The sequence below is a fragment of the Anoplolepis gracilipes genome, chromosome 10 (assembly GCF_047496725.1).
Source record: "Anoplolepis gracilipes chromosome 10, ASM4749672v1, whole genome shotgun sequence".
In the NCBI taxonomy this organism is placed as follows: domain Eukaryota; kingdom Metazoa; phylum Arthropoda; class Insecta; order Hymenoptera; family Formicidae; genus Anoplolepis; species Anoplolepis gracilipes.
In genome coordinates, this window is record NC_132979.1 from 7,768,686 (window position 1) to 7,783,251 (window position 14,566).

General features: G+C 34.1%; 3 protein-coding genes and 1 non-coding gene across 4 annotated transcripts; 1 reads left to right on the forward strand and 3 right to left on the reverse strand.

Annotated features, from left to right (window-relative positions):
* Positions 1–101: 101 nt before the first annotated feature.
* LOC140670641 (dynein axonemal assembly factor 19) lies at positions 102–1,289 on the reverse strand. The gene is made up of 3 exons (XM_072901364.1): positions 1,137–1,289; positions 672–919; positions 102–612 (listed from the first exon to the last, which is right to left on the reverse strand). The coding sequence occupies exons 1-3, from the start codon at positions 1,287–1,289 to the stop codon at positions 312–314; spliced, it is 702 nt and encodes a 233-aa protein (XP_072757465.1). The 3' UTR covers positions 102–311.
* Nan (transient receptor potential cation channel subfamily V member nanchung) lies at positions 1,218–11,823 on the reverse strand. The gene is made up of 16 exons (XM_072901367.1): positions 11,658–11,823; positions 7,272–7,450; positions 7,111–7,198; positions 6,793–6,969; positions 6,114–6,315; positions 5,622–5,775; positions 5,154–5,408; positions 4,979–5,061; positions 4,277–4,792; positions 3,876–4,041; positions 3,308–3,569; positions 2,407–2,588; positions 2,040–2,156; positions 1,833–1,958; positions 1,582–1,753; positions 1,218–1,327 (listed from the first exon to the last, which is right to left on the reverse strand). Exons 1-15 carry the CDS (start codon positions 11,746–11,748, stop codon positions 1,619–1,621), a joined length of 2,733 nt encoding a protein of 910 aa, XP_072757468.1. The 5' UTR covers positions 11,749–11,823; the 3' UTR covers positions 1,218–1,327; positions 1,582–1,618.
* On the forward strand, positions 8,911–11,441 carry LOC140670643 (uncharacterized). Its single transcript, XM_072901366.1, is given in 6 exon segments — positions 8,911–9,036; positions 9,039–9,060; positions 9,063–9,205; positions 9,938–10,156; positions 10,476–10,508; positions 10,725–11,441. Coding segments are annotated over 6 exon segments (774 nt in total). The 5' UTR covers positions 8,911–8,925; the 3' UTR covers positions 10,971–11,441.
* Positions 11,824–13,463: 1,640 nt separating the features above from the next.
* Positions 13,464–13,537, reverse strand: Trnat-agu (transfer RNA threonine (anticodon AGU)). Its single transcript has one exon. It is a non-coding gene; the product is annotated as a tRNA-Thr (tRNA).
* Positions 13,538–14,566: the final 1,029 nt, after the last annotated feature.

Genomic DNA, 14,566 nt, shown 5'->3' on the forward strand with positions numbered 1-14,566 from the left:
AAGCTTGAAATTTCAGGTTTAAAGTGCTATCGATAGTCTTTTAAAATTTTTTAATTTTTTTAGTATTTACAAAATAAGAAATACGGAAAATTTAAGGGTGCCTAATAATTTTGTCAATAGCTGTACGCATGCACAGAGTGCTTCAAATGGCTCTTAATTTTAATAACATATTCTTTGATCAATTCTTAATTTATTGATTTAGACGAATTATCTGACAATAGTCTTCAATTATTTATTTTATTTAGTATATTTCTCTGATTATTATATATTGATCGTGTTATTTATAGGAAGAATGCATTATTTACGCTATATTAGTTAATCTTAATTCGATATTTTACGGCTAATGATTCGATTGCACTTTCCAATGATTTATCTTGCGATGTTGCTTTGAGTTGCAACTGTCGGAAAATTTGTTCGCATATAGAGCGCTCATTTTTCGTCATGAAACATATCGTCAGATCGAATCTGTTACATGTGCTTAGTATACTGAGAAGTTCTGTAATCGATGTTACATCGTCCATGTCTGACAAACATTGCAGACACACATCCATAAAGTCACTGAAAAAAGATGCAGGTATCTCTACTCGGAAAATATGATTCTGCAGATTGTTCCTGTAATAAAAACACTCTATTAATATAACATTCATCTTTATACGTCATATGATTCTTACTTTAGATTCCATATATAAGTGAATTTTTCAGATTGGTCTATAATTGTCCTCCAAGATTGTAAAAAGTCTTCGCACGTTTCTGGAGATTTTTTTGTAATAGTTTTGTAATTCTTGTCATTGAATTTCGATTTTCCCGTAATAGATATAATCGAGTTAGATCCAGTAGCATTAATTATTGGATTCCACTGGACTCCAATCTTAGGTTTCATATCATTACGATCCAAAGGTCTTAAATGAGCACCATTCACCTTTCATATAATTATAATTTTAGTAAAAAAGTAAACACATTTTTGTAAATTTTAATTGTATACTCCAAAAATAATAGGTTTTATATTAAATTTGATACAGTCATATAAAATCCAAATTTATTTAAATATATTTCTAAATTTTTAAAGATTAAAGAAAGAAGAAAATAAAATACTTAAAGAATATAAATAAATTATACAGATAAATAAAATTAATTACCATCTGTCTGAAATGCTCATATGTCGGTACATTTTGTTCAACAGCTCGGATCTTAGCATCGTTTTGTAATTTATACAATTCATCGGCTGTGAGGGCTGCATGAAGTTCTTCTTCTAAACATTTATAATCTATTGGAGCTTTTAACACACTCATTATCACTGTATGTACATTTTCTTGTCTTCCAGCTGAGCCTTAAATTTGACATAACAGTACAGCTGTTTGTTGTCATAGAAACTAAAGCCTGTGGCACACGGTTTAGTACGATTTTTCGTACTAAATCGCATAAGCTTTATTAATTAGGAATTTATCGTGTATATATAGTACTATAATTTTTTTTTTATAACAATCTTTTTATTTATTTATAATTCATAAATTGCATATAATTCTAACATAGTTAAAAATTAAATAAATCAAGTAACACTTGAAAAAAAAGTAAAATACGCACATTTAATAAAAAATAAACCAAATGCTTATTATTTGTTTTATTTCCTAGTAATAATAGCTTCCGTTTCAGATAAAACTTTCTCTTTCGACATTCTGTCTTGTCTCTTTTTCACTAATCTATCGTGGGTTCTTTTCATCTCAAGTATTTCTTTCATTTCTTCCTTGTCTTCCTCCTAAAATCGATATCGTCATCTCGTACACATCATATATAGAAAGTTATTATTAAAACCATATATTTTTAAATATACTCACAGTTTGATTTAATCGAAGAACCAACGCTGTACGACCATCGGACATGGGCTGAGAATAATCCGTCAATTTTTTTAATCTTTCAGCGGGACTTACGCCTCTCTCCACGACCAAAACTATACGGGCCCACTGACATGTATGAGACAAATTCATCGTGAATGGAAGTTAATGCGACATCCTACTTTATTCGTGTTAACTATAACGACATACTTGTCTCTGCCACTCATTCCTGGTTTCAGCGATCTTCTGGTAAGTGTTGCCCATCATAGCAATCAACATGTTTACGAGCAGGATTGCCACGATCGCCATATATAACACAAACAGCAGCTGCAACAATAATAATTATTCCTGTAATACTATCCAATTGTCGTTGAATGCATTTGACAGTTTTTTGCTTGGAGCAAAACACATCCATTACGTGAGAAAATTAGGTGAATTATTTAATTGTTGAAAATACTAGTAGTATTAATTATTATTATAATTAATTTATAGAGTGACAATCGCGAGTGGTGATCAAAGCAATTATAAATATATTTTATATATTTTTGAAAAATTTAATATTCCATAACAAAGATACCTTGGCTTCGAATTCATGCTTGGTTCTTTCAAACGCGCCAAAGTAATCGCCGAAATTCGTCAGGCTCATCAAAAACATTGCCATAACACTCTCCATCGGCGATGGCATCGGATTCGATATCGAGTCGTCGACCCCTTCCGGGGTGTTTGGATTGTCAAACGACAAAAATATGATATAATACGCTGCAAAAAAAATCAGTATAAAATTTACATATATTATTAATCCCGAGAATACATGCTGCGTAGAAATATATAGAATGACATTTCGAGTATCTATAGAGTCTCAGTATTAAATTAATCGATCGCTACGAATGACGTATCGATCAAGATTTCCTATTGTGATCTTCTATTGACGGTAAATTATTTCTACGAGCGAACAGACGTTCCATTCAAGCCGCGGCAGCGGTTGCACCAGAATTGAGACCGTGATATGGTGAAAAATAAAAGGCACAATGGCACAGTATGCGGCCACGATATTCGTTGCATAATAATGGGTCGCACCATTTCTCGTATAAGTCTTCTTCTTCTTCCATTGTACAAGAAACCTTCGGCGACGGCGATGTGTGTCAATGTCGCCTTGCAATATATGGTAAAACTGTCGATTAGATCATATGTCGTACGCGGTGCCGTTAATCCTGCGGCTAATTAGTAATTGTTGGGAATCAATAGAGAATAAGGCATAAGGGAACGGAACGCCATATTGAGCGATGTATTTATATATCCATTACACGTGCCACTATATGTCTCTTTTAATTTCGATTATCAATTGCGATAATTGGCAACAAGGTTGTCCGTCTATTCTAGGCTCGAATCCATTCATGAAGATAATAAAGGAACGCGACTGTCGTGCAAAACGTGAAATTCAAAGGATATTAAAAGGCGCTGACAATGAGTATTATTACCTTGAGAGAATCCCATTACGAAGACGAGGTAGATACAGACGAATCTGAGGAGATCGCCCGTGATCATTCTGTAAATCATCACGACAAACGGACCGACCGTCTTGAATCCTCGGCAGAAGAATAAAAAATACGGCGCCGTCGTTAGCATCACCACGACTGTCAGCACGTCTTCGACCTCATCGGCGCAGGAAAATCTCAAAACCGGAAACGATAGTAAGATGCAGCATGAGAACAGAAACATCACACGCGACGGCGCCGTCATCTAAAAATCGCGTTCATATTAACACGTGTTTCGTTATACACACGAGTATTTCATTATATCAGTCCAGTAGTTTTTTTTTTTTTTAGATATTATTTGATTTATAATCTGTTACAAAATCTTTAATTCAAAATTAATACCTATTATTAGAGTAAAAATACACAAATCTTAATTTTCAAGATTAGCAATTTTATTTTTATTAATTATTCTATTTAATTTCATTTTTATTAATTATTTTAAGTTTTTTTCCTTTGTTTTCTCTCTTGTATAGTGAAAAACGTGTGTTCAGTGACATTCATTGATTCTTACGAGATTTTCAATGAACATGTTAAGTCCTAAAAATCTCGCCTCTCGCAACGCGGCGAAAATATAGAGTACTGCTGCAATATACATCGCAATTTCCGCAATCAAACGAATCTTGGCGCTTATTGTTGTCAACTGCATCAGTCTGCATTCCTCCGTAAGATCGTCCCACCTGTCCAAGCATATAACATTGCCGCGTAAAAGATAAAAGATCTGGCAGTTAAACATTTTTTTATAATATCAGAAATACGTATATCTAGAAGAATCTATAAATTTTCAAACTTTATTCTAAAGCTTAAAATATTGTTTTCTATTATTATATATTTAATAACATATTATTAAAATTTTTTCAAATAGCATTATTTTATAAAAATGTTTTAATCTTCGTAATATTATATTTAACGCACCACGTGTCGTGATTGTTAAATTTTTCTGATGGTGTGACATCGTCGATGATCGTGTTGGCGGTAGAGTTAGCATCAATCGTAATAGTATTGTTATACATATTCGTGAAATAATCCGACGCATTTTGAGAGCTATCGGTATACCATAGTGTACGAATGGCGGCCTCGTCAGGGGAACCCTCATTATTGCTCAGCGTTAAAAGCAAAATACTTCTCAGGGCCGATGTGATATTTGACGTCACTTGCAGCTGGATCCTCTCTAATGACTCTTGCGTTACGTTTAAGGATGATTTGAGATTTGAAGTGAAAGCCGCCGTGAAACTATTTGTAACCAGCTCTGACAGATCCGAACTTTGAAGTGACTTGAGAATCACAGATTCCATCGTCGTTATGTTAAACGAGTTCGTGCTTGTCAATGTATCATTCGCATTTTCGTCTGTTTGCGGGCCAGGACGAAGGGTGAAACTAATCAGCGACAGCACGAAGTAAAAGAAGAAGAGAATAAATTGACGGTAGAATCTGAAAATTTCAATATTTTATGATATATTTTCTAAATATATAATTTTCTCATGCCTTACAATTATTTCTTATATTAAATTGGAAAACCTTAGTTTCCTGTATATTATTTTTTTTATAAAATTAAAATAGAGATAGAGAAGATTATATTTTTTTCTATAAAAGATTAGATATTTTGTATACACATACCGGAATTTAACAAAGGTATTCCACTTGGCATTTAAAAGATCGATTAAGACGCCGTCCATTAACTCTAAATGTTCATCTTTTTCCTACAATTGTCAAATATAAAGCTCTGCATATAATATTAAATTAAAAAAAAAAAAAAAAAGGAATAATTATTACGTAACTTATTTTTACTTACGCCAAAAACAACTAAATTTAGAGCAGAATTGTTATTGATCGTTCCCGTATTAACGTCGATGGTATCTATTTGCGACAAAGGATAGGCTGCGCAAGTTATGCTACCGATCTGCCAGTATATCTCCCTCTCGATATTCAGAATGTGAAAAAACATTTCTATCCTAGCCAGCTTCGCTGACAAAGTCAACGGAGTTAGACTGAGGACGTTTCTTATGTCTAGAGAAGCCCCCACTTCATAAGCCATATCGAACGTAGTCTGTGAAATTAAATGTTGATAAACAAAAAAATATAAAAACGAATAAATGCCATTTTTAAATAATGGTTTTTTGCTTGAGTTTATTTTTGTACTATTTAATTATCAGGCAAGCTGGCTTGCCTTGACATTTTTTTCTGACAAGCACTACTAATTAAATCAATTATTCAGACAGTGTATCTTGAGACGAATAAAGATGGAGAGTATAATACTCGCCAATTTTTCATATATCACCAACATATGCAAAACCGTGTTCCCATTCGTGTCCTGCTTGTCCGGATCCGCGCCTCTAGCGAGTATAAGTCTGTAACATTCTTCTTGACCAAGGCATGCGGCAAAACTCAAGGGATATTCTCCCCAATACACGTATCTACAAGCGTGTAATAATAAAAAATAGGTCGTATTTGTGGGGGCTTTTATCGAATTAATCGTGTACGTATTATGTGACACATCGCGCTTGACAAGATTCATTAAAATCTCTGATAGATGATGATGATCGTCGCCTGATTGTTGATAATTAATTTGTCTCGAGGAATTTAACCCGGTGTAATATTAGGTCACGTTTAAGCTTGAAATAGCTGAAAACTAACTACGTTGTCTAGATTAAATGATGCGTATGTTAATAATAAGAAGGAATTTTTTTCTCCTCCGTCGTTGAACGAGAGACGAATTGTAACATCGTTTTCTCTTTAATGTTATCGCACACACCCGTTGTAATTGGTTTCTGGTGAGACGCACACCCACTCGTGCTCCTGACTATCAAACCTCGTTGCTTTCTGATCTTCCGGACACATAAAGTTACCGAAGCATCTCTCGTGGATAATTCGCGGGTCGTCCGCACCGCTGTCGAGAAGGAACTTGACCATCGACGGATCCTCGTTGACAATAGCAATATGTAACACATTTTCTCCTAAATGCAAAGCAAATTGTACAAAGTAATCATTATAAAGCTAAAAAGATGCAGGGATCTTGATTTTTTTTTTCTTATTACATATATTTCTACAAATTAAAAAAATGTGTTACATTTAAGTTTTACTTTTGACAGGATGTGTATTTGGGTTATTTATTTTTTATTTACGCTCGTAATAATGTTGTATGTGACTGCGCGATCTGAATTCAAAAGAATCTCTCGATTAAAAAATAATGAAAGCCGCGAGAGTCCCCGAAGGAATATGAATGGTTTACCTTGGAAATGCTAATGTTCCATTACGTAAGGGATACGCTATGAATAGGTATTTTATTCAGTATACTTGTCGGGGAGTTTATCGGCAACGGATTTTCTACTTTGTATCTTCCTCACAAAAGAAAGTTTTAATCGAAGCATTAAAAATTTATTCTCAATTTGAAACTCGTTTGCATCTTGTAACAGCTACGCAAAGGAACTTACCGTAATATTCGTCGCACAGATAAATATCGTTTATAAGCTTCGGATAGAAACGTAGCAGTCTTTTTGCCAAATCGGCATGGATGGCAGTAGCGTTTAACATACACAGATGCAAAATAGTTTCGCCCACGGCACCTCTGTCACTCAAATTCCAGCACACTAATCTATACTTGCTCTTATCTGTCAAGAATTTAGCATTTATTTATCGCATAAAAAAATTATTTTGTCTAATTCATAACTCAAGTAGCAAGTAAAGATATATTTTACGCAATAATTTATCTACATACAATAACAATTCGATTAAATTTTACAATGTTTTACCTATCTTAGTTTCATCAACTTCATCATCGCCCATATCTTTATCTATATCGTAATCCGCTGGATTTTCCATCGCTTTTAACGGTGATAGCTATATGTAACGTGAAACGAAAATTGTTAAAAGCACTGGCATCGCGAAATCGAGAATAAAGAAATCGATGTACCATTTTATGTCGCGGACGATCTTTATTTCGTAAGAGGACCAATTTTTCTATAGGTATCCATTTGCCCTCTCCCTTGTTGTACAAGAAGGGCTCGACTTTCGTTCTCATCGCGTGGTCTAATTCCGCATATTGCTTCGTTTGAGTGGCTCTTTTCATCATATCAACTAACAAACCACCGCCTGCAATCGATTCAAGCACAGTAGTCTTAATCACGAGGAGAATAATAAAAAAGTAAAAAAAAAACTGATTTTCTCTTTTATGAATCCAGACTATTGCGAGAGAAATTGGCAAGAGCGTGGAAACGTTTCGGGTGAAAATCATGTGAAAATTCTCAGCTGTACTTGAGATTTCGAAGAAAGATATGTCAGTGATGATTCGCGGTCGCGTCTCAACGCAACGTCATCGCGCGATATAAAATTAAATCCACGGGCGGCACGTGGACGTCTATTGCGTCACGACTGCAAGTATTTGGATTGCCGAGTGCCTATCCGAGGAACCATATATCGAGCGTTAGCACTTTAACCGTACGACCGCGGAATGATCGATGCAGCGACTCATGGACCAATAAAACTGATGGTAGAGCGGAAGAGAGAGAGAGCTCGCGCGATCGCGAACATTCGTGACGGCATTGCTATTTTCGCGATCGAAAAGTGCATGGCCTCAACTCGCGGATTAAAAACAGCTGTAAGCCGTGACGTAATTATGTAGCGATCCGTCTAATTAGATCCGCAACCTGTCAACTTATGATGTCAGACGACGCAAATGTTACGAGGGGAATTTGCGAGGCGCCGAAAATTGTCGGCGCCTGTCTGGAGTCCTGGTTTTTTTTATGTTTACACAGTACATTGTGTAATTATCATCAGGATTTGCCTCATTCTTCATTACATACATAAATATAAATACACATTCTGCAATATTTTTAAAAATATTTGATTGAATTATGATAAGGAAATAAAGATAATTATAATTATTTTATTTTATTTTATTTCCTGTTCTAATCAAATTAAATATTTAATTAATTAATCTGAAATTTCAGTTTAAAATATGAAAGAATCTTACTCTATATAAAACACATGACATTTCAATTATAAACTATATAATCCATTCATTATAATTTAAAAAAAAAAATACACAATAAAGGAAATATATTTCCTAATCTGACAAAATATTCTCTAACATATATTAACCCTTATTCCGTACTGATGGATCATTTTTGTCTGTGATCTTTCCAACAACGCGGCGTCAATTTCTCGAAAACAAATAATCATAAAATAACATATTTAAGTAAATTATTTTTCAAATTTATTATTTTAGTCTTTACTTAGAAGGTGTTCAAAGAAGGTGTATGCATTTTTTCAGATTTTTTAAAAACACTTTTACATATTAATAAAGGATTAATATCGAAAATACGCTGACCCACACCTGTGCAGGTAGATGGTGCCAAAAATAACAATACGCGGAGTAAGGGGTTAAAAAAAAAAAAAAAAAAATAAATATTGCGACATAGCTTTTCACTTTGCAGAAGATTTATGACTATAATTTATGAGATTGTCGAGCGTCCGATTCTACCGCACCAAAAATAGAAAAGATCCACCGGATCTCGTTCTAACGTCGGCACATCAAAGTACATACATACAACGCCATCTTGCACGGTATGGCACAAATGTTGCACACACCGTCGCGGCAATTGCTGGCGCAAGTCTGCGGGAACAGCAAGCGGCCGGGATTGCCGGCACCGCCGTCGTTGCTGTCAGTGATTAAACGTGGCACGGCACAGTGCGGCCAATACGGGCATCATGGCGCAGTGGAGGCAAGAGACAATATTGAAGCTGATCGGTGCTTATCGCGCGAGGAAGCTCCTCTGGGACCACAATGCGCCCGACTACACCGATCGAAGCAAGAGAATCCACGCGTGGAAAGAAATCGCTGATGAGGTGCGATCATAACCATGAGAATATAGTTACATTTAATGTGCGTGTGTGAGACTGTTGTATTTTATTTTTAATTAATACCCACACACACACACACACTCATTTAGTATCGTAAAAATTCATGCCGCAATTTAAAACGTCGCAAAAAGATTTTTATTAGCTTGTCTTTCATTTCGAAAAATTTAATTTTTTATATATTTTTAGTTATATTGATAAAACAAATAATATCATAAAAAATTGCATTATAACTTGTAATGTGAATCGTTAATTTTTTTATTTAAAAATAATAGAATTAATAATCTAATAATTCATCTAAAAAAGGATACATATTTATGCTCTTATTTTACGGATGACATATGTAGTATACACGTGTGCACACTGTGCCAGAAACACTTTTGGACAGAGTGAAAAACACTCTCACATCTTGGGAGTTAAATATATATATTCCAGACGCATACGCGACGAGTACGTCCAACACTTGCGCAAGCTGTTGCGCAACGCTTGGTGCAACAAGCGCATCGGGAAGCCTTTATTATGTCGAGAGCGGAAAGCAATCTTGTTGGCTAGAAATGTAGTTTACGTAACGGCTTGCGCAAAATCCGTGATTCATTTATTTACGTTGTTATATAACGCGCGCTCGAATTAATTTATCATCGAGGCGTGTTTTTGAAAAAAAAAAAAAAAAAAAAAAAAAAACGCACACCTTATCGCGAGAACTTATATATATTGTATCAGCTCGGGTGCGACGTGATGACGGTCGAGAGGAAATTGAAGAGCCTGAAGACCCATTTCATGTCGGTTCACAAAGCGTACGCGAAACGCAGGCTCAAGGCTGATCTGAATCCTGGCAGCATCGTAATCAAGCCTAAATGGTTCGCTTATGAAGCTTTAGCTTTTCTGAATAAAGGACGCTTGATGCGAGTTAATCGCGAACCACCAAATGTGGAGAAGCAGGTGCGTCGAATTTTCGCAAGGACTGCTAGGATTTATAATGTCAGATGTTATATATATATATATATGTATCCATCAAAATCTAATTAATTAGTTATCACAATATTGATAATTATAATTGAAATTTGCTATTATATATGTATATACTAATTAGAAGCAGAAAATTATTATTATACCGAGCATTACAAAGTCTATTTATCATTTATAAATAATTCATTCATCGCCGATTTATCCTTTAATTAATATTAAAACGTATTATTTTTATCACCCGTAAAGCGAGATTATGTATTTAGTTAATTCATATCTGTCTCTTTTATTGTAGACTCCCGCACCTGTTTCTAATTGGAAATCACAGGTAGGCTTTAAATTTTCTAACAAGGAAATTATAAATCCTTGAAAAGATGTATGTAACGCGTTGCATAATGCACAGGGTGTCTCAATGCTTCTGTCCATCATGCGATATCGCCATGTAACGTCATGTTGGATGAAAACTTTCTTCGCGCATGACTCGTTTGTAGAACACTCTCGGGTCCTGCGATGTCACGACCTTTTTTTTCTTCCATGGTTTCAGGAGATTTCGTCATGCCGTGACGAATTCACGGTTTTTGCTGAGCACGTTGCCATTCGGCTGAAAAATATAACGGACGTGCGTGCAAGACTTGTCGCGCAGCATCAAATAAACAACATCCTGTTTGAGGCAGAAATGGGAAAGTATAACATGCACTCCTCTTTTAATACGATTCATTCGGAAATTACGGAGAACTTGGACGAGCCCTCGACATCGAACGAGGAGAAAGTGATGATCACTATCGCGTAGATTTAATCAAATCTTCCTCTGCGTGTGTGCGTGTGCATGTGCGTGTGCGCGTGTGTGTTGTTATATTATTATACTTATATAAAATTTTCAATAATTTATCACCACGTATTTTGTACACCATCCGCGATTTTAGAGCGTGTTTATTATAACACCAATGACTTCTCGTTATTTGTCGCGACTAATAGCGAATAAAAAGAGACCTATTGATTTTGACGACGGAGATTATTCTTCTGAAGAGAAACGTTTGGCATGTTGCTGAATCTCTTCGGCCAGACATGACTCTATTTATGTATATCTCTCTTTGCCACCGAGTCACATCTTTCCTCGTTACAAGCCGCGAAAGTCGCGTCAAAAGCCAACTCTTGACAAGCTGGCAACACGATTCGCGCGTCAGAAATCTGCGGCGGCACGTGTCTTCGGACTTTTTGTTGTTACTCTCAAATATACTTTCGAATATAAATTAAAGTAGTAAAGATGATGAGAGAGAGAGAGAGAGAGAGAGAGAGAGAGAGAGAGAGTGTGTATATTGACATAAAAAATTAATTACATATACTTAATTGATTTAATATATAATAAAATTAATTATATATAATTATCTTTTATTTATATATGATCAGTTAGAAAATTCATTGTATAAAATGAATAAAGTTAAACGCGTTTACTCTATTTATTAATTGTTTCACTCACCTTTTAAATCGACTAATTTATAAAGCATAACGGCCGACGTGTCCGTTTGCTTTTTAACGCCGCTCGTAACATTGCTCTCTGTATTACCCATTGTTTATGAACACTTCACTTTCGTTCAAGTATCAGTTAGACAAGAGAGAAATTTTTCACGTATCAAATGAGGCACTGTGTGTGCAACTGATATCCGCTGAAATTGATAAACGCGTCCGTCTAGTTGCCAGGATACCATAGTCAATTATTGATTAAACAAATATAGCTTTTGATTGAACTTATGATAAAATTCAGATTACGTGCATCACATGTTTTTCATTATTATGTGATAATTACATTATAATTGGATAATTTTTTCTTATCGTAAGAAGGAATAAGCTTGACGGAAATCTACCTCGAAATAGAAAACCACAAATTTGGCGGCGGAAGGAATTAATTACTAGATTACGTTAAGTGATTTCGGTAGGAAATCCTGCTCTTATCGGTTAATAAAGATCCTGCATTTAAATCCATTTCCAGAATTATGATTTAATTCTATTGTTAACACGATGACCCGTTTACCATAAATAAACCAGTTGATGAACTTATCAAGTAGGTTAATTAAAATCACGTATAGTGGGAATGATGAAATTGATACGGACAATATTTGTACATTAAATAGTATTATAAAATAATATTGTGTTTAAATAATAATAAAAATAAATTCAATAGAATATGCTCTTTATGTCGAGGTAGATTAATCGCGCAATATTGAATAATATTAATTTGATCATTTGATTCACGCTATGTTAATAATTTATCCAAGTGCTATACGCAATTGTTTTTGCATATGCATACGTTCTATTCTTCAGTAGAATTAAGGTTGATAGATTTATAAGTCACAGTAAAGATCGTTTATCTCGTGTCACACATATCATCGTGATCGCTCTCGTATAATTGTTTAATATCGAAGAATGCAAAGATCGCGAGAGACCGACGATAGCGATAAACATTACATCGCTGAAGCGCGTCTCATCTATGTATATCGTAGCTAAAAAATTTTCAAAAATTAGAAATTCAAAAATATTATATAGATCACTGGATCGTTTTATTGACAGAAGATATTGAGTGATTTGAAGTTCCTTCTTTCAAGTTATCGAATGCCTATGGAAATTTTTCGTTCGTTTAATGACTTATAACGCGCCGGCTGAAAAGCCACAAATAATTTTCGCGCATACCTAAGCAATGACCGTGCTTTAATTTAGACCGGAATGTTTTTAGACGGGAATGCTGCAATTTGGTATTACGCGTTAAGCAGTTATAAATACGTTTATGACTGTAACCAGATTTACACAAGTTATACTGAGAATGAGAATCGACTGCACGCGGACGTACAAACCTTGATCTCGGCTCACGCGAACAGGAAATTTGATTCTATTATTGCGTCGACAGTCTAGGACAATTTACGAAAACGAATTCCTTTCGAATCGAGAAGGAGATATTTCAATGGACTTAAGATCCACAAGCAGCACACAAGTTTGCTTTTTCATGAATCTTTATTGATAATTAAAATCATTTCACTAAGTAAATTGTTAAAAAATTTATAAAATGTAGCGAGGTTTGAAAAAAGAAAATTATGTAATAATAAACTTTGATAAAAAAAAAAAATGCTACAATTAACATTTGACAGAAATCAGCTGTTTTTGGCAATAATTAAAAAAAAACTCATTTTTTATGAAATTTTCAAAAGAGAGAGTTAGTACACAATTTTCTATGCTACTGAAATATTTCGAAAGAGCAAAAATTAACACTACAAGGATCGCTTGTGGATCCGTGAGGCCCCGGAGGGATTCGAACCCTCGATCTCCTGTTTACTAGACAGGCGCTTTAACCAACTAAGCCACGGCGCCTGGATGATTGCGTTACTTTAATAGCAGAATATATCTGATATCAAGCATAGGTATATAATATATAATATACATGTGTATATAATCATCCAGGCGTCGTTGGTGAAAGTGCCTGTTTAGTAAACAGGAGATCAAGAACCCAAATATATACATATAAATATATATATATATATATAGTTTTTTATATATAAAATAATTGAAATGAAATAAAAAAGTCATTTATCTGTATATAAGATGTATAAATTATTTAATAATTAATAGTAATATAATATTCACTGTTTTATTTATCATCTTATATATATATATATAAAGGGAATATATACGTGTACAAAAAGCTATAACTATATGTAAAAAAAAGAGAAAAAGAAGGAATGAAAAAAAGGGGAAAATAGAAAGAAAGAGAGAGAGAGAGAGAGGGAGAGAGAAAATGAGAAAAAAAAAATGTTCTGCGAGAGAGATGAATACCTATATTTACTTCAAAAAAATTTATGGATACTTGAAAACGATCCTCTTGTACGCGACCCACATTTTCAGGCGTTAAACTAACTTATAACGCGGAGAGAAAAAAGTAGGTGATCTATTTGTGAGATTGAAATATATGGACGCGCGTGAATGCTCTGCAGTTACTTCTTGCCGTTCCGAAACGAGGTGTAACATAATCAAAGTGAAATATGGTATGCATGATTAAAAAAATGACTGACTGGAAGAAATGAGAATTTGGAATTGTATTAGAATTTGAAGAAAATAGAGAGAAATGTGTGTAACATAAATATAAGACTGCTCATTTCTATAGGGATTAAAATTGCTGCAATTTTAATAAACTTATATATTTTATATTTTATATATTTCTAATTTTAAATAAATTATATACATATGTATATGTGTATCTGTATGTATATATAAAAATTTTTAATTCAGAAAATTCAGAATATTACATTCGTATTAATATGTAAATAATTTATATTTTTAGGAATGTCAAAAATAAAGAGAGAGAGAGAGGAGAAGCTTAATGAGCAAGAGTTGTAACGCAAA

Bases quoted from the DNA above. Each gene is read 5' to 3' on its own strand.
- Nan (XM_072901367.1), bottom strand. From the start codon at position 11,748: ATGGGTAATACAGAGAGCAATGTTACGAGCGGCGTTAAAAAGCAAACG. The intron at 7,199-7,271 runs GTACATCGATTT...CGTTACATATAG, and splicing joins ATCGTCCGCGACATAAAATG to CTATCACCGTTAAAAGCGAT. The intron at 2,589-3,307 runs GTAATAATACTC...TTTTTTTTGCAG, and splicing joins CGTAATGGGATTCTCTCAAG to CGTATTATATCATATTTTTG.
- LOC140670641 (XM_072901364.1), bottom strand. From the start codon at position 1,289: ATGAGTGTGTTAAAAGCTCCAATAGATTATAAATGTTTAGAAGAAGAA. The intron at 920-1,136 runs GTAATTAATTTT...ATTATATGAAAG, and splicing joins ATGAGCATTTCAGACAGATG to GTGAATGGTGCTCATTTAAG. The intron at 613-671 runs GTAAGAATCATA...TTTTTATTACAG, and splicing joins ACTTATATATGGAATCTAAA to GAACAATCTGCAGAATCATA.